Here is a 21,607-nt window from a genome sequence, read left to right as displayed (position 1 = left end):
TTTTGCTTCCATCTCACTCTTCTCCGTGCCAAAATTCTCCTCCTCAAAATTCACCTTCACCTTCCCATAGGCCAACTTATTTAGTTTCAGCACATGATCAAGAATTCCTAAGTTGTATAGTCATTTGAACCATGGCATAGTCCAAAACCCACAAACAAGGATATGGTGGTTGAAGACTTAAACCTCCCAATTGCTCTCAGGAAAGTAGTAAGGTCATGCACTCAATATCCTATATCAAATCATTTGACCTACACTAAATTGTCTAATCAGTACAAGGCATTTGTTGCAAGTAAGGATAGTGTTGAGATTCCAAAGGATATTCTGGAAGCCCTACAAAATCCCAAGTGGAAAGCTACTGTGGATGAAGAGATGAGAGCACTTTTAGAAAATAAAACATGAGAAGTGGTTAATTTTCCCCAAGGGAAGAAAATTGCGGGCTATAAATGGATATTCTCTATAAAGTTCAAGCCTGATGGGGAGATTAAGAGATACAAAGCAAAATTGGTGGCTCAGGGATACACCCAAACATATGGGATTGATTATGAAGAAACGTTCACACCAGTAGCCAAGACGAATTCAATTAAGGTACCTTTATCTCTTGCAATTAATTTGGATTGGGAACTTTATCAAATGGACATCGAGAATGCAATTCTAAATGGAAACCTAGAGGAAGAAATGTTTATGAGAATGCCCCCTGGATTTGAAGAAGGTGATAACACGGTATGCAAGTTTAAGAAATCACTCTATGGATTAAAACAATCTCCTAGACCATGGTTTACTAGATTCAGTACTGCATTAAAGGGTTTGGATATATTCAGGAACAAGCTAATCACACATTGTTCACAAACAATTAGCAAATGGGAAAAGAACTAATTGTATACATAGATGACATTGCACTTATAGGTGATGATTATCAGAAAATTACAGCACTAAATGCTCAATTGAAAAATGAATTTCTGGTTAAAGATCTTGTTACTCTTAAATATTTTCTCAGTATGGAAATAGCTCGAAGTAAACATGGAATATTTGTTACTCAAAGGAAGTATGTCCTAGATTTGCTAAAAAAAACAGGAAAACTTGGATGCAAACTAGCTAGCACTCCTTTGGAGAGGAATTGGAGGTAGAAGGCTACTGAGAATGATCCACCAGTAGACCGTGAACAGTACCAACGCCTGGTAGGTAAGCTAATATATCTATCTCTCACAAGGCTTGATATTGCTTTTAGTGTTAGTGTGATTAGCCAATTTATGCATGCACCTACAAAGCAACATCTAGAAGTAGCTAACCATGTTTTAAAGTATCTCAAAGGAACTCCAAGCAAGGGAATTTTGTTTAAGAAGAGTGAAAATCGAGATATGGAAGGGTATGCAGATGCAAATTGGGTTGGGTCAATGGAAGATAGCATATCTACAACTAATTAATGCACTAGGTTATGGGGGAATCTTCTGACATAGAGAGGCAAGAAACAATCTGTTGTGGCCAGAAGCAGTGCTGCAACAGAATACCAAGCAATTGCTCAAGGCTTGTTGTGAGCTCATTTGGGTTGAGAGACTTCTAAGGGATCTAAATATACCTAGAACAAATCTTATTAAGCTATACAGTGACAACATATCAACAATAAACATAGTTCACAACCCTATACAACATGATCGGATGAAGCATGCATGTATTAACAAACATTTCATCAAACATGAGATGGACTCAAGGGTGTTTAACCTATCCTATGTCTCTACAAAAGATCAGGAAGCTGACATTCTTACCAAAGCTCTATCCAAACTAGCATTTGAGTTCTTAGGTGGCAAGCTAGAATGATTGATATCTATTCACCAACTTGAGAGGGAATGTTAGAAAAATCGAGAAGATGAAATGGCCGAAAATTAAGAGGCAGGGTTGTTAGGATATTTCAAAGTTAAAAGGAGATAAGAGATAAAGGATAAAGTTTGGTTTGACATCAGGTTGTTGAGAATAAAGTTTTAAAGTTAAAAGAGATAAGAGATGAGAAGATAAAGCACCAAGAAAGAAGGAGATCACACAAATAATCCAATCAGAAAAATCAAGTTCAAAGTTGTTTTGATTTCATTTATCATGCATCCCTGTATTATAGGAAGAGATTAGATTTACTAATGTATAAATACCCCACTTGAGATCAAGGAATGGCAGGAAAAACAGTCCTCGTTTTATTCAAGTCTCCTCCCTACTTGTTCTAAGCTCTCGCGTACAACATTTATAGGTACCCGAGCACATCTTTTTCAACCTCAGATTAGTTTTGTTCGTATACATATTTGAATTCATTGATAGCTTTTAATATCAAACGATGCATTCTGTAGAATTTAAGAATTTCAAATATTTATGGATTTGAAATCCAAAAATTTAAATAGAAACCATTTTTTTTATTTCTGATTTCCTTTTTGTTAAAGAGCCACAACATAAACACGTGAATGATGGGAGAAATTGGAAGAAACAGAGAAGTATACTAGAATAAACTATTAGTTGACTGACTGAGATAAACTGCTTGAGTTAATGAAACTTACAAAGATACTGAAGAACAAATACAAAACCTTACCTAAAAGCTTGTTTACATGAAAGTCCTCAAAGCTTGACTGAGTACTTGACCAAGTAATGGCAACTCAAATGACAAAATGTCTAATGTGTTGCAGGATAAAGTTCATATACACAGCTAACCAACCTTAATCTTATCTAAAAATCTTAAGATCCAGATTGGAGATCAATAATTTTCATTTTAAAGCTTGGTTTAAAATATGTAGTAGCTCTAGGAGTATCTGGAAACCAAATCAAATAAAAATGCCTCCTACAGAAACACAAGAAAGATCATATATTCCAAGATGCTTCCTCTGCTCTCAAAGTTTGCAAAACTGACAAATTAGTATAACTGTTGTATGCAGTTTCTACCTCACAATTTGTTATTTTGCCATCATTTCCCTTTTCCGGTTCACCAAAGGCTTCTGAATGATCAAATAGTCCACTAAATCTTCTGAATGGTCAAACGAGAAAACTAAGCACACATCAGGAAATCTATCAATATGGTGAACAGAAATATTGCCTTGTAATGATACATCATTATTGCACTAGCAGCATTGTGGAATGCAGACCAAATAAATAATACAAAATCATAAACGCAGACATATAGAAGCTGCACAACTCTCTCTCCCAAGAAACTTTAAAAAAAGAAGAAACCAGATAGAAGGTGGACAGAGAAAGATAGCAGTTTGACAATTAAATCCAAGAGAAATGAGGAAAGGAAAAGAAAAGGTAAATAAGACAACCAATTTCAAGAACGGGAAAGGCTTGCAAATAAAACTATGAGAGTAAGAGGAAACAAAAGTACTAACATCTAGATTTGGAGTGCCCCCATTTTTCAATATTGCAAGCTTCCTTTGGAATGAGTTTCCATGCATCTACAGCCAGATGAAAGTATAAGGATCAGTTGCGGGATCAGGATTTCCTTGTTACCATTTTCCCAGGAGTTGCATTCTCAAGGGATCACTTACTGCAGATTTTGCGGTGTCCCATGTGAAGAAACGTGTGAAAAAAGGTGGCTCACACCCTTCAGTGACAATGTATACTGGAGCTTCGTGAGATAATTGTTCGAGAAGAAAATCGCGTTCAAGAAATTTCTGTTTGAAATAAGTAAGAGATCATTAATGCGACTGAAAAATAAGCAACTAACAGAAATCCCAAGAGATGTTGCTAGGTACTAATTATAGTGAGTTGGGATTGTGGTTATCTGTGACTGCATAAGCACCCCGACAAATGTGCGTTAAAAAGCACTGTTAACAATCAGCGTGCAGAACTTTTTACTTTGATTAACAAATATAAGATATTGTGCTTCCTCCAAAGATCTGAACAGATAAATATGGAAGTAGATGGAATAGAAGTGCTTTTTGGGTCTATTGAAAAGCATGAAACTTCCTTCAAGCAAACATGGTAAATCATACCTCTCCCATAGTTAGAGCATGCATTCTAGTCTTAGCATCAACCTGTTGCCCAACCCAGACAAAGATGTCCGAGTGACAATCCAGGATGAATATATCTTCAGTCATCAAATCATCCTGGTTGAAGTTGTATATCTCTGACACCTGCAGTAACAATTGACTTCATAATGCATTCTAATGATACAATCCAATGAATATATACCTGAATATTAGAGATAAAATTAGATTAACACTAAATGAACCTTTCAGAAAAATAAATGAAAGATTTAATGGAGGAGAAATAGGTTTGCTTCAGAAATTCTGTTGCTTTTATTACAAAAGAAAGAAAATAAAAATAAATAAAGGACTTGAAAGTACAGTTTTCATTTCCCTATAGTAACTGAAAGTTCCCATATACTAAAATCCCGCTAGGATAACAAACAAAAGGCTCAAGTGAAATACAAACCTCCAGATCTCCTGAAGACCGGCAGGCATTTTTAGCAGTAACCAATGCAGTGGAAAGAATAGAAAATATTAAATCAATAACAGTTATATCAGGAATAAGATTAAGAATCATATTGATGCAATAGATCCTAGTAAGAACTGCTATTCAAACCTTTTTTGAAAGTGCATGAGAATAAGTGAGGATCATTTTCAGCATCCCTTCCAATCTTCTGACTGGGGTATTCAGATTTTCCACCTAACAACTCCCAAAATTGTTCAGATTCTGAACCTTCTTTTTGTGGTTTGGATTGCAGATTTGGCTGCAAGGACAACAAATACCTAATGAATAATGAGTAGGCCTGACCAGGTAAGATGCAATTGGATTTTTTTTTTTTTTTTTTACAAGCACACTGATGCATGAAAACAGTGTTTTAAGCGAGGAAAACACCATTCGAAGTAATACCACAGCATTCCTATGATTGGATCAGACAAAATTAAGTGACTTGTCAACAAGTGAGGACACATTAAGGGGATATCTAGGATACAGAAACAGAAAATAATGAGTAATATTAATCTTTCTGAAGGTGCTATTCATCAAAGATGCTTCCAAGACTATGGTTCAAGCCAGTATTTGTAAATGCTGAATTAAGTCTCATTAGGATTAATGATAAATTCATAACATCATGACCTTTATCAGATCCAGCTGGCGCTCAACCAGCTCCTGGTCTTCTGAGGTTGTAAGGTTCCCAGACCATGTAAAGACAGTTGAGCCATTGTGTAGGATGAAGCAGTAACAGGAGTTTAAAGATGAAGCCACCTGATTCAAATAAATCAGAAGAATCAAATTTATTTCATATGCACAAAACAATATGCGTCCAAAGAAAACTAAAAAAGAAGAATAAGGAGAAAGTTTGTAATATCCTTATTTAGTAACTACAACAGTGGATATGGAACAAGCAGCACTAGTTATTTAATAGTTTCATAAACATTTACATGGAATTCATATAATAAAACAAGATAGCATAGGCTAGGTACAATGTATAATTATTTCATAGCTGAATTTGGATGAGGGAGAAGTCTAGGTAGCAATAGTAAGGTTGTTCCTTTCTAACTAGAAGGTCGCAAAGCAAGGAACCTCAAGCGAGTACTCGTGAGGCCCTTTATAATTAAATCTGGATGTGCATTATTATCTAATTGGCATATAATAATATTAACATAATTACTTCTTCTAGTGTTCTGACCAACAAAAAGATTTGAGTGCCAGAGGCACATTCTGCTACCAAGTAACCCAGGGCATTACAAGGGAAAGAGCATCATGTTTTCACAACCTAAAGAAAATTTGGTTTCCAGAGAATTTCCCTGAAATTTGGTATGCAGAACAGTACTTTTCAGTTGCTTCCAGCTAGAAGAGTGAAGAAGGCTAACACACTTTTGATATATATAATGAAATGCAAAATAAATTTACAACATCCTGGATCATATTTTTTAGTGAAACAAAATGATCCCTAAACATTTGAACATAGATTTATTGAAGCTCAAGAGGATGGGAAAAAATTATGAGGTAAGATATTCATGTGACAAAAATTTTGAGTTTAGGCACCTAACATGCCAAACACGCCCATGTAATAGAAATGAGAAGCTAAAGCCATGGCTCCCATCCAAGAAAAAATTAAACTTTAACAGCATAAATGAAAATAAAGTGTTTTGAAAAAATAAATAGACAAATAAAACTGTAAAATCAGGCATAGATAAAGAGCGAACATGGTATGTGTGAGAAGAAAAATAATGTGTTCACTTAATTAAGAGTGTAATACAAGTGACTATATATACAAGAATTCTAGAACTATTTACACTAATACCCCCTTACTTATTTTATTTAACAGTATGCAAAGACAAAAAGTACTAGAATATACCTATTTAGAGATACAAAAAGTAAGGGCCACACACCAGGAAGACCCCACTCCTTACTGATAACATGCAACCTCAAATATACTTTTCAAATATCCTAGATACAAAAGCTTGCAAATTAATTTCTACACCTTTACATCAATTTGGACAAATATAAATTTCTAACTGTCTTGAGAAAAAGAAACCAACTGATCAATGAACAATTCACAGTTCATTTGTCTGAAGCTGGGCAAGTGGTTTAATATGACAAAACAAGAACTCCACTTGCACAATCTCATTAAAATTGGCAAAATAACAGATATACTTTTATTATGTGTTAATCATGATCATTAGGCTGTATTGGAAATCCACTAGCAAGGTAAACCTTTTACTATTATTTCCGATAAATGATGGTGCAGAAATACATGCCATTCACATAAAAATTTCTTCAGTTTGAATGAAAACCATCAATTATCTGAAGATATTAAGTCAGAGTTCAAAAGCAACTTAGCCTGCCAGGTGACCAAATAAGAAAAATAACAGTAGTAGGCAAAGGAAAAATCATTATATGACTTATCACAGTTAAAGGTAATCCTTCTCCAACAGCACAATTGTTGAGTTGTATATAGAGATAGTTAGTATGATGTCATGGCTTATGTCATTCTGATGTCATGATAGTTGTATGTATATGCATTTCATCTCTTAGTTTGTAACTGTTGAGTTATATGGTTATAGTCTAGGGTTAATCCTATGATAGAGCCCATGGCCCATTATATTAGTATATATATATATGTATATAGGTGTATAGTCTATGGATTTAATTAAGTGGTTTTATACATATTAAAAGCTAGGTTTATTTCCTAAGCTTCACATGGTATCAGAGCCAAAACACAAACCCTAGCTTTTAATACAAACCCTAGCAGCCACCATACAAACCCTAGCCGCTGCCGCCGCCCACATCACCGACGAACGACGGTCGCGTCGCCACCAACCGCCGCAGCCTGCCATGCCACCGCCGTCGCCGTCGCCGCCCACTGCGTTTCTACCGCGCGTGCTATTGGTCAGCTGCGGGTCTTCACCGTCCAGCCACCGATCACGCACACCGCCGCCGCCGTTGCGTTCGCCGGCCTCCAATCTGTTGACCCCCGGAGGATCGTTGTCGTTGCCGTTGCCGCCGCCACGCGCCGCCTCTCTTGCACTGTTCACGGAGACGTTTTTGCTCCAATCTCTCTCACCAGTGCTCCGATCGCAACGCCGTCTTCACCATTGGACTCGCCTCCTTCAGTCCAACCCAGCCCAGGTGGTTTCGTCGCCATCCACTGCCATCCGCGACCGCCGATCACCGGCATTCGCCATCTACCGTTGCTCTAGCATACCTGTTCTCTGTGCTGGATCATACAGCCTTTATTTTTTGGTTTATTTGACCCTTTGGTTTTAGATCTGTTGATATTGTAGGGCTCCCTTTTATCCAACATGGCTAGTACTAGTAAATATGGCTCCTTTTCTGGTATGTTGTCTCCCTCTCCAACTATTGCTATTGAGAAGTTGATGGGTAGTTCCAATTATATCTCTTTGTCCAAGGCGATTGAATTATGGTGCAATCAAGGCTTACAAGATCATCTAACTACCAAGGCCGAGAATGTGACCACAAACAAACCCGAGTGGCAGAGAGCTGATGCTCTGTTGTGCAGTCTCCTGTGGCAGTCAATTGATCCCTCTCTTCATCCGATCTATACTAACTATACCACGTGTTGTGAATTGTGGGCTCAAGCCAAGACGTTATACACTAATGACATTCAACGCTTGCATTCAGTGGTGTCTAATCTGCTCAGTTTACGACAACAGGGTTTGACTCTTCCTGATTTTCTTGGTCGGATGGCCTCTATTAAAGCTGAATTTAACTCTTTGTTACCTGCTGGTAAGACTGCTGCAGAGGATCTAGCTCAGCGGGATAAGTTCTTCATGGTGTGTACTCTTGCTGCCATTGGTCCTGAGCTTGCTCCTGTTTGTGATCCGATTCTTGCTAGTCCTACTGTACCTACTATGGATGAAGTGTATTCTCGTCTTCTTTGGGTTTCATCTGTTCCTACGATGCCTCCCTCTTCTGCAAGTGATCATTCAGTCATGGCTTCTCAGGTTCAGAGTAGTGGCGAACAAGGCGAAGATCGTGGTAATCGGGGCAAACGCCCCAAGTGTAACTATTGTCACAAGTGGGGGCATACTAAGGAACAGTGTTATAAGTTGCATGGCCGCCCTCCTCGTGTTAATGTTGCTCATGCTGATGGTTCTCAATCTAAGTCCTTTGATGGTCATCCATCGCAATCTGTCCTTCTCACTAGGGCTGACTATGATGAGTATCTCAAGTATAAGACGTCCCAACAAACCTCATCCATAGTTGCTTCTATCGCCCATTCTAGTGATTCTACTGCCTATCTCGCTCAGTCATCCTCTTTGAGACCATGGGTCCTAGACTCAGGTGCTTCTAACCATATCTCTGGTAATCCCCATTTGTTCTCTCATTTTACTAATTCTATTTCTTTACCTTCTGCAACATTAGCCAATAGGTCCAAAGCGGTTGCTAAAGTTATTGGCACTGCCAAACCCTTACCTTCTCTGCCTTTAGATTCTGTCCTTTATCTTCCTCATTGTCCCTTTAATCTTGTCTCTGTTAGTAAACTTACGCGTGCCTTAAATTGTTCTATCACCTTTGATGATCATTTTGTTACTATCTAGGATCGTGGTACGGGACAGATGATTGGCGTCGGATGTGAGTTGCAAGGTCTCTATCATCTCAACCTTCTTGCATCGCCTATTGCTTGCTCGGTGACTGCGTCACCTGCTCTTCTCCACAATCGTTTGGGACATCCTAGTTTGGCTAAGTTTTAGAAGATGATCCCCAGTTTATCTAGTTTGTCGTCTTTTCATTGTGAGTCTTGTCAACTTGGATAACAGTCTCGCACTTCTTTTTCAAAGCGTGTCAATAATCGGGCTGTGTCCCCGTTTGCTTTAGTTCATTCTGATGTCTAGGGTCCTAGTCGTGTCGTGTCTATTTTGGGTTTTCAATATTTTGTAACGTGTATCAACGATTATTCTCGTTGCACATAGTTATATTTAATGAAAAATCGTTCTGAGTTATTCTCAATTTTTGAATCCTTTTGTGCTGAAATCAAAACGCAATTTCATACCTCTGTCCAAGTATTGCGCAGTGACAATGCCCCTGAGTATTTTTCTATTCCCTTTACTACCTTTATGTCTTCTCAGGGGATCTTGCATCAGTCATCTTGTGCAAATACACCACAGCAGAATGGAGTTGCTGAGCGTAAAAACAAACATTTGATTGAAACTGCTCGCACTCTTATTCTACATCATCATGTCCCCTTTCGCTTTTGGGCTGAAACTGTCCTTGCTGCTTGCTATCTCATTAATAGGATGCCCTCATCGGTTCTTCAGCATCAGATTCCTCACTCTCTCTTGTTTCCTGATCAACCATTATATATTCTTCCTCCACGTGTCTTTGGTTGCATCTGTTTTGTCCATAATCTGTCTCCCAATCATGATAAATTGTCTACTCGGTCCATCAAGTGCATTTTTCTTGGTTACTCTCGCCTTCAGAAGGGTTATCTGTCTTATTCTCCTGACACTCGCCGCTATTTTCTTTCGGCAAATGTTACCTTTTTTGAATTGTCTCTTTTCTACTCTTCAACTCATTCCGAGTGTCAACTCATTTCTAAGGTCATCCCTCTTCCCGCGAGTCCTCCTGCTCCTATTCTCTTTGTTCCTTCTTCTTCCCCATTGCAGGTTTATCATCAGCGTCATCAGCCTCGGTCTCCTCCCAGTGGAGATGTTGCTCCTGCGCCTTCTCTCGCATCTCCTACTACTTCAACGACTCCTGCTGCCTCACATCCTGCTCCAGTCTCTCCACCTGCCGCGGTCTTGCCTTTTTTGAGTCGTCTCCTGACACTCGCCGCTATTTTCTTTCGGCAGATGTTACCTTTTTTGAGTCGTCTCCTTTCTACTCTTCGACTCGTTCCGAGTGTCAACCCATTTCTGAGGCCATCCCTCTTCCCGCGAGTCCTCCTGCTCCTATTCTCTTTGTTCCTTCTTCTACCCCATTGCAGGTTTATCATCGGCGTCATCAGTCTCGGTCTCCTCCCGGTGGAGATGTTGCTCTTGCGCCTTCTCCCGCATCTCCTACTACTTCAACGACTCCTGCTGCCTCACATCCTGCTCCAGTCTCTCCACCTGCCACGGTCTTGCCTTCTGAGGATTTGCTTCCTATTTCCCTTCGGAAAGGTACCCGTTCTTCTCGCAATCCTCACCCCATTTATAATTTTCTTAGCTATCACCGTCTCTCATCTCCTTTTTGTGCTTTTGTGTCTTCCTTATCCTAGACATGGCCAAAATTGAACCGGACCGGCGGTTCGAACCGGAACCGGACCGGCCGGAACCGGACCCGGAACCGGCCGAACCGGAACCGGAATCGGAACCGGACCGAACCGGCGAAATTCGGTCCGGTTCCGGTTCAAGGTTCCGGAGAACCGGAACCGCCGGTTCCGCGGAACCGGAACCGCCGGTTCCGCGGAACCGGAACCGGAACCGCCGGTTCCGCTGAACCGGAACCGCCGGTTCCGGTTCCGCGGAACCGGCCCCCCCCCACCCCCCGTGCGCGTGCGGCCGCGCACGGTGCACCCCCCCTCCCCCCCGTGCGCGGCCCCCCCCCCTCCCCCCCCGTGCGCGGCGCACCCCCCCCCCCCCCCAACGGTCCAAATTGGACCGTTGGACAGCCCCCCCCTCCCCCCGTGCGCGGCCCCCCCCCCTCCCCCCCCGTGCGCGGCGCACCCCCCCCCCCCCCAACGGTCCAAATTGGACCGTTGGACAGCCCCCCCCCCCAACGGTCCAAATTGGATTGGACCGTTGGACCCCCCCCCTCAAACTTTTTTTTTTTTTTTAAATTTTATAATTCCTATCTATATATACCCCTCCCTCCCCCACTCATTTTTCACACTTTCTCTCTATCTCTCTCTCTCTCTCTCAAGTCTCAAGCTATTATTATTCTCTCAATTTTGTCTCTCATTTAATATTTTAATTTCAATTTCTTCAATCTTCTCATTTTGTTATTTATCAATTTATTCAATTATATTATTAATTATTTATTACTTGTTACTATATTATTTTATCATTATTATATTTTTTTATTATCATACTTTTTTCAAAAAAATGGCAAGTGAAGGTAGAAATGTTGAAAATGTTGAGTTTGAAGCTCAAAATTTTCAAACACAAGAGAGTGAAACTCAACAAAAGGGAGGTGGAAAAATTTCTACTTCTGATATTTTTAATATTCATTTCAAGAAAACACCAAAAGGAGATGGTAAATTTGATGTATCTTGTAATTATTGTAATCAAGTATACAAATTCAAGCAAGGAGGTGGATATGGTACTTTCGCCCGACATTTGCAAACAAAGCACCCGCTCAAGGTTGGATTGAGCCGCGATCAAACACAAATATCCGGGTTTGCTACCTCTTCAAACTCTCCTCAATTATTTCATTATAATGAAGCTAATTGTAGGTCTGGTTTAGCTGAAATGGTAGCAATTGATCATTTATCTTTTAGTTTTGGTGAAAAATTAGGTTTTACTCGATTTTGTCAAAACTTTGTTAATCCTAGTTTTAAATCAATTCCTAGAAATACTTTGAAAAGGAATTTGTTAAAATTGTTTAAAAACTCAAAAATTGAATTGATAACATATTTTCAAAACAATAATATTAATGTTTCTATTTGTAGTGATATTTGGAGTGATCATTGGCAAACTCATTCATATATGGGTATTACTTGTCATTGGGTTGATGAAAATTATGTTTTACAAAAAAGAATTCTTGCGTATCGATGTTTTGATGAAAGTCATAATGCTGAAAATATTTGTAGAATAATTCAACAAATTTTACAAGAATATAGATTAGTTAATAGAATTTTTTCAATTTCTTTTGATAATGCATCGGCTAATACTGCTTCTATTAATGAATTGAAAAGAATTTGCCAACCAAATTTTGGTGGAAGATTTTTTCATGTTAGATGTGCATGTCATGTTTTAAATTTATGTGTTCAAGATGGTATTAAGTCACTTAATTCTTATTTAGATCCAATTAGAAATGTTATTTCTTATATTTGGGTACACCCTCGAACTGCAAAAGCATGGGCACATTTTTGCACCTCCAATGGTCAAACCCCAAAACGTTTTTCAAAAGATGTCCCTACTCGTTGGAACTCAACTTTTAAATTACTTAATCAATCTTTTGAATATAAAGATTTATTGTGTTCTTTTGCAGCAAATTATATTCCACAATATCCTATTTTTCCAACTATGTGGAATGTTTGTAGTTCAATTTTGAATATTTTACGAATTTTTAATGATGCTACTCATACACTTAGTAGTGTTTATAAACCAACTTCACATCAATTTTTAATAGAAGCAATGAATGTGGCCGGTGTATTAATGGAAGGAATTAATGTTGAAGAAATTTGTCATGCTGTTTTAGAAATGAGAGAAAAATGGTTACGTTATTATCAATTTATTCCTGAAATTTTTCTTGTTACTATGGTATTTGATCCTAGGTGTAAATTTGATGGTTTAATTGAGTGTTTGTCTAACTATTATTCGTTGTTAGGATTAGAAAATAATGAAGAAATTGATGTGAATATTATAATTTCTAAGGTTAGAACTTTATGCAATCAATTATATGAAGCATATGTTATTGCTCCTAGTAGTGAAGAATCATTTCCATCCATGGCTCCGCATTCCTCTTCCTCCCAACCAATGAAATGGGGTCATAAATTTTTAGATCAAAGGAGGAAAAAACCTAGATCGAGCTCACATTCGGAGCTCGAAACTTATCTAACCACAGTTTTTGAGTTTGGTGATGATACAGGTTTAAATTTTGAAATTTTGGAGTGGTGGAAAAGGCACAAGGAGACATTTCCAACTCTTGCAATTATTGCAAGTCAACTTCTTGCAGTTCCAGCTTCAACTGTAGCCGTTGAACAAACATTCAGTAGTGGAGGCAACATTTTGGACGAAAGAAGATCAAGATTGGCTCCAGAATCATTGGAAGCTCAAGTTTGCCTCGATGATTGGGAAAGAGCTAACATGCGACGTCAAGAAGAACTTATCCATTCATCATCATCTGACGAATGGGTTAATGATGGTTCAACAACGGCGACTTCCGACTCCAATGAAGATGCGTAGGATCCAAGTCCATATTTTATTTTTTTTCACATTTGTAAAAATTAATTACTTGTATTACATTTTTGTTGTAATTATTTTTTAATGAAATTAAGTCTAATTCTATTTTTTATTTTTTATTTTTCACATTTGTAAAAATTAATTACTTATATTACATACTTGTTTAGTTGTTTTAATTATTTTTAATGAAATTATTACTTATATTTCTTCAATTTTTAGTAGTGTTTTTTTATTAAAAATATGGTTGAGAATATTTATATTTACAATTACATTTAACAATTAAAAATCGAAACCAAACCGAACCGAACAACGGAACAAGGACCAAAATTGAATACAACAATATTTAAAAAAAAATTAAAAAAATTCGGTTTGAACCGGAACCGGAACCGTTGACCGAACCGGCTCAAACCGTTGACCGAACCGGTCCAAACCGTTGACCGAACCGGCACGAACCGGAACCGGAACCGAACCGTCCCAAACCGCCCTTGGGCGGTTCGGTTCAGGTTCAAAGATTTCTTGAACCGGAACCGGCGGTTCATGAACCGGAACCGGCGGTTCATGAACCGTGGCCATGTCTACCTTATCCTCTATTTCAGTACCTAAGACTGTTAGTGAGGCACTTTCTGATCCGGGGTGGCGACAAGCAATGGTGGATGAGATGACTACTTTGCATTCCAATGGTACTTGGAATTTGGTTCCTTTACCCCCAGGGAAATCTCTTGTCGGCTGTCGGTGGATCTATACTGTCAAGGTGGGTCCTGATGGGCAGGTTGATCGCCTCAAGGCTCGTTTGGTTGCCAAAGGGTACACTCAGGTTTATGGCATTGACTATGGTGACACTTTTTCCCCTGTTGCTAAGATGTCATCTGTGCGTTTGTTTCTCTCTATAGCAGCTATGCGCCACTGGCCGTTGTATCAACTGAACATTAAGAATGCCTTCTTACATGGTGAGCTTCAGGAGGAGATTTATATGGAGCAACCTCCTGGGTTTGTTGCTCAGGGGGAGTCTGGGCAGGTTTGTAAACTCCGTCGCTCACTATATGGGTTGAAACAGTCTCCTCGAGCCTGGTTTGGTCATTTCAGTACTGTCATTCAAGACTTTGGTATGACTCGTAGTGAGTTTGATCATTCCGTTTTTTATAAACACACATCACAGGGGAGGTGTATATATTTGGTTGTCTATGTGGATGATATTGTTATTACCGATGATGATCAGGATGGTATTATTCACTTGAAGAAACATCTTTTCCATCATTTTCAAACTAAGGACTTGGGGTTACTTAAATACTTTCTTGGCATAGAAGTTGCTCAGTCCAGTTCTGGTATTGTTATCTCTCAACGGAAGTATGTGTTAGATATTCTGGAAAAAACTGGGATGCTTGATTGTAAACCTATAGATTCTCCTATGGACCCTAATGTAAAGCTCTTACCAGGACAAGGGGAGCCTCTTGCTGATCCTGGAAGATACCGCAGGCTAGTCGGAAAACATAATTATCTCACTATCACTCGCCCAGATATTTCTTTCTTAGTCAGTTTTTACAGTCTCCTTGTGATAGCCACTGGGATGCAGTAGTCTGGATTCTCAGGTATATTAAGGGAGCTCCAGGTAGAGGACTATTGTATGAGGACAGAGGTCATACTCGAGTAGTCAAATATTCTGATGCTGATTGGGCAGGTTCTCCTTTTGACAGACGGTCTACTTCAGGATATTGTGTTCTGGTTGGAGGAAACCTAGTATCTTGGAAAAGTAAGAAGCAGGAGGTTGTTGCTAGGTCGAGTGCCGAAGTAGAATATCGTGCTATGGCCTTGGCAACGTGTGAATTTATTTGGTTAAAACAATTGCTTCAGGAGCTCAAGTTTGGGGAGATATCACAGATGAAATTAATTTGCGACAATCAAGCTACATTACATATTGCTTCCAATCCAGTCTTTCATGAGAGGACCAAACATATCGAGATAGATTGTCACTTCATTCGAGAGAAGATTTTGTCTGGCTGTATTACCACAAATTTTGTCAATTCCAATGACCAGTTAGCAAATGTCTTCACTAAGTCTCTCAGGGGTCCTCGAATTGAGTATAATTGTAACAAACTTGGCGCACATGATATATATGCTCCAGCTGAGGAGGAGTGTTGAGTTATATGGTTATTGTCTGGGGTTAATCCTATGATAGAGCCCATGGCCCATGGCCCATTGTATTTGTATATATATATAGGTGTATAATCTATGGATTTAAATAAGTGGTTTTATACATATTAAAAGCTAGGTTTATTTCCTAAGCTTCACAATAACTAATAGAGATACTCAAATCATCTCCCTCTCTCTAAATTCTCACATGGTATCAAAGCCACTGGTGAGAAAATCATAAGCCGCCGCTATGTATCCTTCTCCAACGGCCTCCAAACCCTAAACTCTTTACTTCTTTTCTCTCTCCTCGCAGCCTCTGTCAAGATCAAACCTCCACTATCCAGCCTTCATTTGCCAGCACCTTTGCATCTCAAACATCCCGAGCGGCCCCTCCTGCATCTTAGACATCCCAAGCAGCCCATATTGCCTAGAGTGCCCCTAGTCCAGCATTAGGCCCTCCGATGGTAACCCTACTTTGCAACTAACTATGAGGCTTCCTTGAAATTTCAAGCATCTCAGCCATCTACAGGTCATCACATAACTTATGTTACTTAAAGCCCTTCTATTGGGCTTTGGATTTTGAACTCTAGCATCGCCGATCACATGTGTGGTAATTAAGAATCTTTTCTCTACCCTTACCTTTTATGAACATTTACCAACCATCACTCTTACAGATGGCACCAAAATGCCAGTTAAAGGGATAGGAAAAACCTCTCCTACCTCCTCTTTCCCTTTAAATTATGTCATTTATGTCCCATGTAGTCCTTTTAATTTGCTTTTTGTTAATCAACTTACTAGAGAACTAGATTGAGATGCTTTTACCTCTACTTCTGTTTGTGTGCAGGACCGGGGTACGAGACGGACGATTGGCGTCGGGCAAGAGTCATGGGGCCACTATCATCTTGTTGTGCCTAATTCGCCCATAGCCTACACCAGTGCAACTTCCCTAGATCTCTTCCACTCGCATCTCGATCATCCCAGCATCTCCAAACTAAAGAAGTTAATTCTTAGTTTGTCGTCATTCTCCACTTTTAATTGTAAGTCATGTCAGCGTAGTAAACACACTTGTAGTTCTTTTCCTAGTTGCATCCATAATAGGGTTGAAACTCCATTTTCCCTTGTGCACTCTGATGTATGGGGGCCCAATCAAGTTAACTCTACTCTAGGTTTTTTCATATTTCATTACTTTTATTGATGATTTTTCTCATTACACTTGATTGTTTCTCATGAAAAGTCGATTCAAATTGTTTTATGTCTTCCAAAAATTTATTGTTGAAATAAAAACACAGTTTGAAGTTTCTATATGTGCTTTAAGTAGTGATAATGCCCCTTAGTACTTTTCCTCCCAGTTTACTACGTTCACGACTGCTAATGGCATCTTACATCAATCTTCTTGTCCTTACACACCTCAACAAAATGGTGTTATTGAGCGTAAAAATCGTTATCTCATTGAAACTGCACGAACACTACTTTTACATGCCAATCTTCCCACCAAATTTTGGGGTGATGTTGTTCTTACTGCTTGTTATTTGATCAATCGCATGCCATCTTCTTCCGTGCTACAAGACCAAATTCCTCATTCTCTTTTGTTCCCTACACAGCCACTTTATTCTGTTCCCCTTCGTGTATTTGGATGTATATGTTTTGTGCATTCTTTCTCACCTGGACAAGATAAACTTGCTGCCAAATCTCTCAAGTGTATCTTTCTAGGCTACTCCCGATTGCAGAAAGGCTAAAAGTGTTACTCTCCTGAATTGAACCACTATCTTATATCTGTTGATGTCACATTCTTTGAACAACAGTCTTTCTTCTCGGTTTCTCATCCTGATTCATAGAGTCTTAACTAGGTATTGCTAATTCCTTTTTCTTCTCTTTCGTTGTCCTCTTCAAGTCTGTCTCCTCCTCTATGGACCTCCCACTGCTATCTTCAAGTCCACACTCCACGGATTCTCCACTTCTTACATATCATTGTCGTCCTCAGCCTATTGCCAATGCTAGCATTCCTCCAAAACAGGACTCTCCTGACTCACTCTCTCCGTCAGTGGTTCCTCTTGCCACAGATCTTGCGCTAGCTAGCCTTCCTGTTGCTTTCCACAAAGGTACACGGTCCACTCGTAATCCAACTCTCATTATAATTTTGTGTGCTATGTGCGTTTGTCACCTGTTTTTAGTGCCTTTGTTTCAAGTCTTTCCTCTGTTTTTGTTCCCAAAACCACAGGTGAAGCCCTATGGCATCTAGGTTGGTGTCAAGCTATGTTCGATGAGATTGAAGCCTTACACTCAAATGGTACTTGAGATTTGGTGCCTCTACCACCAAGAAAGACTCTCATTTGTTGCCTATAGGTGTTCAACCCAAAAGTGGGCCCCGATAGGTAGGTGGATCGTCTTAAGGCTCGCTTGGTTGTCAAAGGCTTTACACAGAACTATGGGTTGGATTACAGTAATACCTTATCTCCTATTGCTAAAATGGCCTCTGTTCACCTATTTCTCTCTATGGCTGCTATGCGTCATTGGCCGTTCTATCAATTGGATATTAAAAACGCCTTCCTCCATGGTGATCTACAGGAGGAGGTTTAGATGGAGCAACCACCTAGTTTTGTTGCTCAAGGGGAGTTCAATGTGGTCTACAAACTCAAAAAGTCTCTATGATCTAAAACAATTTTCACGAGCGTGGTTCAAAAGGTTCAGCACTATGGTTCAAACCTCTGGTATCACCCAGAGTGAAATTGATTATTCGATTTTCTATCGACACTACTCTTCTTTATACATCTACCTTGTTGTTTACGTGGATGACATTCTTATCACAAGGAGTGATCAAGTTGGCATACAAAAGCTGAAGGAAAATCTACATCAACACTTTCAAACCAAAGACCTAGGCAAACTTCAGTATTTCATGGGTATTGAGGTTGCCCAATCAAGAGATGGCATCTGAATTTCTTAAAGGAAGTATACCCTCGACATCTTAGAAGAAACTGGCATGGTGAACTGCAAACCGGCTGACACTCCAATGGACTCAAATATCAAACTCTTGTTGGGACAGAGGGAACCCTTTTCAGATCCTAAAAGGTATCGAAGACTGGTAGGCAAGCTGAACTATCTTACCGTCACTCGTCCTGACATTGCTTTTGCTATGAGTGTAATTAATCAGTTCCTCAATTCTCCATGTGATTCTCGTTGGGATACTACTATCCGGATTTTGAGATACATCAAAAGAGCACCAGGTAAATGACTACTCTATGAGAATAAGGGACACACAGATATTTGTTATTATGCAGATTAGACAGGATCTCCTTCTAATCGTAGGTCAACCTCTGGGTAATGTGTTCTTATGAGAGGAAATCTAGTTTCTTGAAAAATTAAGAAACAAAATACAGTAGCTAGATCAAGTGTTAAGGCAGAGTATCGGGCTATGGCTAATGCAACTTGTGAGCTCGTCTAGCTTAAGCAACTCCTGTAAGAACTTAAGTTTTGTGAAACGTCCCCTATGAAGCTTGTTTGTGATAATCAGGCTGCCTTGCACATTGATTTCAATCCAGTGTTCCATGAACATACCAAGCATATTGAAATCGAATGTCACTTTATTAGAGAAAAGTTGGTTGAAGATGTTATTGTTACAAAGTTTGTTAACTCCAATGATCAATTTGCAAATGTATTCACCAAGTCTCTAAAGGGTCCTCGAGTAGAATATATTTGTAACAAGCTTGGTGCATATGATATCTATGCTTCAGCTTGAGGGGGAGTATGATAGGCAACCCATAACATTCCCCTACCAAAGACCTAAGAAATAAGGGCAGAATAGGGATATTGAAATAGGAGAAGGCAAGCGGTGCAAGTACAGCCAACAAATTCAGTTAAGGGGTAGAATGGGAAGAGCAAAGAAGGGGAGGCATGTGAGGGCAACAGATTCCTTTAAATACAGAAGCAAATAGAGTAGAAGGGTAGGAATTTTCTGGTGAATATAGAGGGAGAGCGTGGACCTCTCGAAAGTCCACTTTCTTTTCATTTTGTTAATTTCCAACTTGTAGCTCCTTTCGATTATCAGTGTCCTAACATTTGGTATCAAAGCGTGCCATGGGGGGTCTGTATCGGAGAGGGTGGGCGAGCTAGAGCAGAGGTTGGAAACTTACCAGCAGCAAATAGAAGGGAGGATGGATGGTCTGCAAGCAGGAATGGACTCGCTAAAGAATGAGTTCCAAAGGATGCAAGGAATAGAGAAGAGTTTAGCAACGGTGCTGGAGCAATTTAACCTGCTGGCGGAGAAGTGGGGAGAGCAGGAGAGGGGACGAAAAGGGAAACGGGGCAAGGAAGACATACCGGGGGGACTCATCCTTTGCTTTGGGAGGATCGCCAGCATAGGGCGATCGTAGCCGTGAGGTCGGAACGGAGCACGAAGCTTTCGAGAGGCAAGATGGTAGAAGTCGGCGACTAGAGATGTTGATCTTCGAAAGGGGTGACCCTGATGGGTCGGTTTTCAGGGTCGAGAGATACTTCTCGATGAATGAGTTGACGGAGGCTGAGAAGATGGATACAACAGCTCTCTGTTTCAATGGGCCTGCACTCGCCTAGTTTCAATGGGAACAAAGGCGACATAGAGTCAGGAGCTGGGAAGAGTTGAAGATCCATCTACGTAGACAATTCCGATCTTTGTAGGAGGGATCATTGGAGAGGCTCTTGGCTATCAGGCAGGATGAATCTGCGCAGGAATACCACCTCCTCTTTGAGACTTTGGCGGCTCCGGTGGACAAAGCTTCAGAGGCCATACTGGAGGGCCTCTTTGTTAACAGGTTGAAGCCAGAAATTAGGGCAGAGGTTAGGGTGTTACAGCCATCGGGTCTAATGCAAATCATGGAGACAACCCAACAAATTGAAGAGAAGATTCACATACTCCAAGCCTGAAGTTGGTCCTAGACCACCTGTGAACCCTACAATAGTTCCATGTTCTTCACCTTGAGGACAAGGTGAGTTCCGTGGGGGAGTATTGATAGGCAGCCCATAACATTCCCCTACCAAAGACCCAAGAAATAAGGGCAGAATAGGAATATTGAAATGGGAAAAGGCAAATGGTGCATGTGCAGCCAACAAATTCAGTTAAGGGGTAGAATGGGAAGAGCAAAGAGGGGGAGGCATGTGAGGGCAACATATTCCTTTAAATACAGAAACAAATAGAGTAAAAGGGTAGGAATTTTCTGGTGAATATAAAGGGAGAGCGTGGACCTCTCGAAAGTCCACCTTCTTTTCATTTTGTTAATTTCCAGCTTGTAGTTCCTTTCGATTATCAGTGTCCTAACAGAGTGTTGAGTTGTATATAGAAATAGTTAGCATGATGTCATGGCTTATGTCATGAGGTAACATGATGTCATGGCTTATGTCATGATGATGTCATGATAGTTGTATGTATATGTGTTCCATCTCTTAGTTTGTAACTAACAGAGATACTCTTCAAACCATCTCTCTCTCTCTCTCTCTAAATTCTCACAACAATTATTTGAATTATAAAGAAAGAAAATGTTGCTAGACAAGTTGAAGCCACCTTATGGGTCTCCATGAGGTAAAAATAGGTTTTCTAGTTAATAATAAGGAAAAGATAGCCATGACCATTCATATTCAGTATGCAATTCATCTGAAAATAAGTCAAGATGCCCTGAAATTAGAGAGGGTAAGGTAGGTGCTGGTGACCAAGCAGAACTGCATCTAGCCATAGTGAAAATTATTCAGAAGATAAATGGGAGAAACAGCAAAGCAGGATGACTTACTGGTTCAACTTGAATTGCTTGCATATTTTCAGGTCCAGAACCTTGAACCCGGAATAAAGCAAGTCCATCTTCTGTATACGTTGCATCTGGAAGTTGAAGCTCTGCAATTTGTTTTTTGTATCCATCACTGAGACCACCCTGATGAAATTAATACAAGTTATTGCTGATAGTCAATCATTAACCAAAATAAAAATTTTAAACGACGAAATGAATGTTTGAGTGGAA

At 39.7% G+C, this 21,607-nt stretch overlaps 1 protein-coding gene across 3 annotated transcripts in view; it reads right to left on the bottom strand.

Annotated features, from left to right (window-relative positions):
• Positions 1–21,607, bottom strand: part of LOC127806051 (villin-4-like) — a 40,386-nt gene that overhangs the window by 5,746 nt on the left and 13,033 nt on the right. For all 3 annotated transcript variants that reach the window (XM_052343030.1, XM_052343031.1, XM_052343032.1), the window contains exons 14-20: positions 21,383–21,520; positions 5,065–5,193; positions 4,549–4,696; positions 4,399–4,409; positions 3,957–4,097; positions 3,510–3,635; positions 3,351–3,416 (exon numbers count right to left, since the gene is read on the bottom strand). In XM_052343030.1, the coding sequence (XP_052198990.1) occupies positions 3,351–3,416; positions 3,510–3,635; positions 3,957–4,097; positions 4,399–4,409; positions 4,549–4,696; positions 5,065–5,193; positions 21,383–21,520 (759 nt within the window). The remainder of the gene's footprint in view (positions 1–3,350; positions 3,417–3,509; positions 3,636–3,956; positions 4,098–4,398; positions 4,410–4,548; positions 4,697–5,064; positions 5,194–21,382; positions 21,521–21,607) is intronic.

Source organism: Diospyros lotus, chromosome 7 (assembly GCF_014633365.1).
Source record: "Diospyros lotus cultivar Yz01 chromosome 7, ASM1463336v1, whole genome shotgun sequence".
In the NCBI taxonomy this organism is placed as follows: Eukaryota; Viridiplantae; Streptophyta; class Magnoliopsida; order Ericales; family Ebenaceae; genus Diospyros; species Diospyros lotus.
The sequence above is the reverse complement of the archived record's forward strand: the minus strand, read 5'-3'. Positions and strand labels throughout refer to the sequence as shown.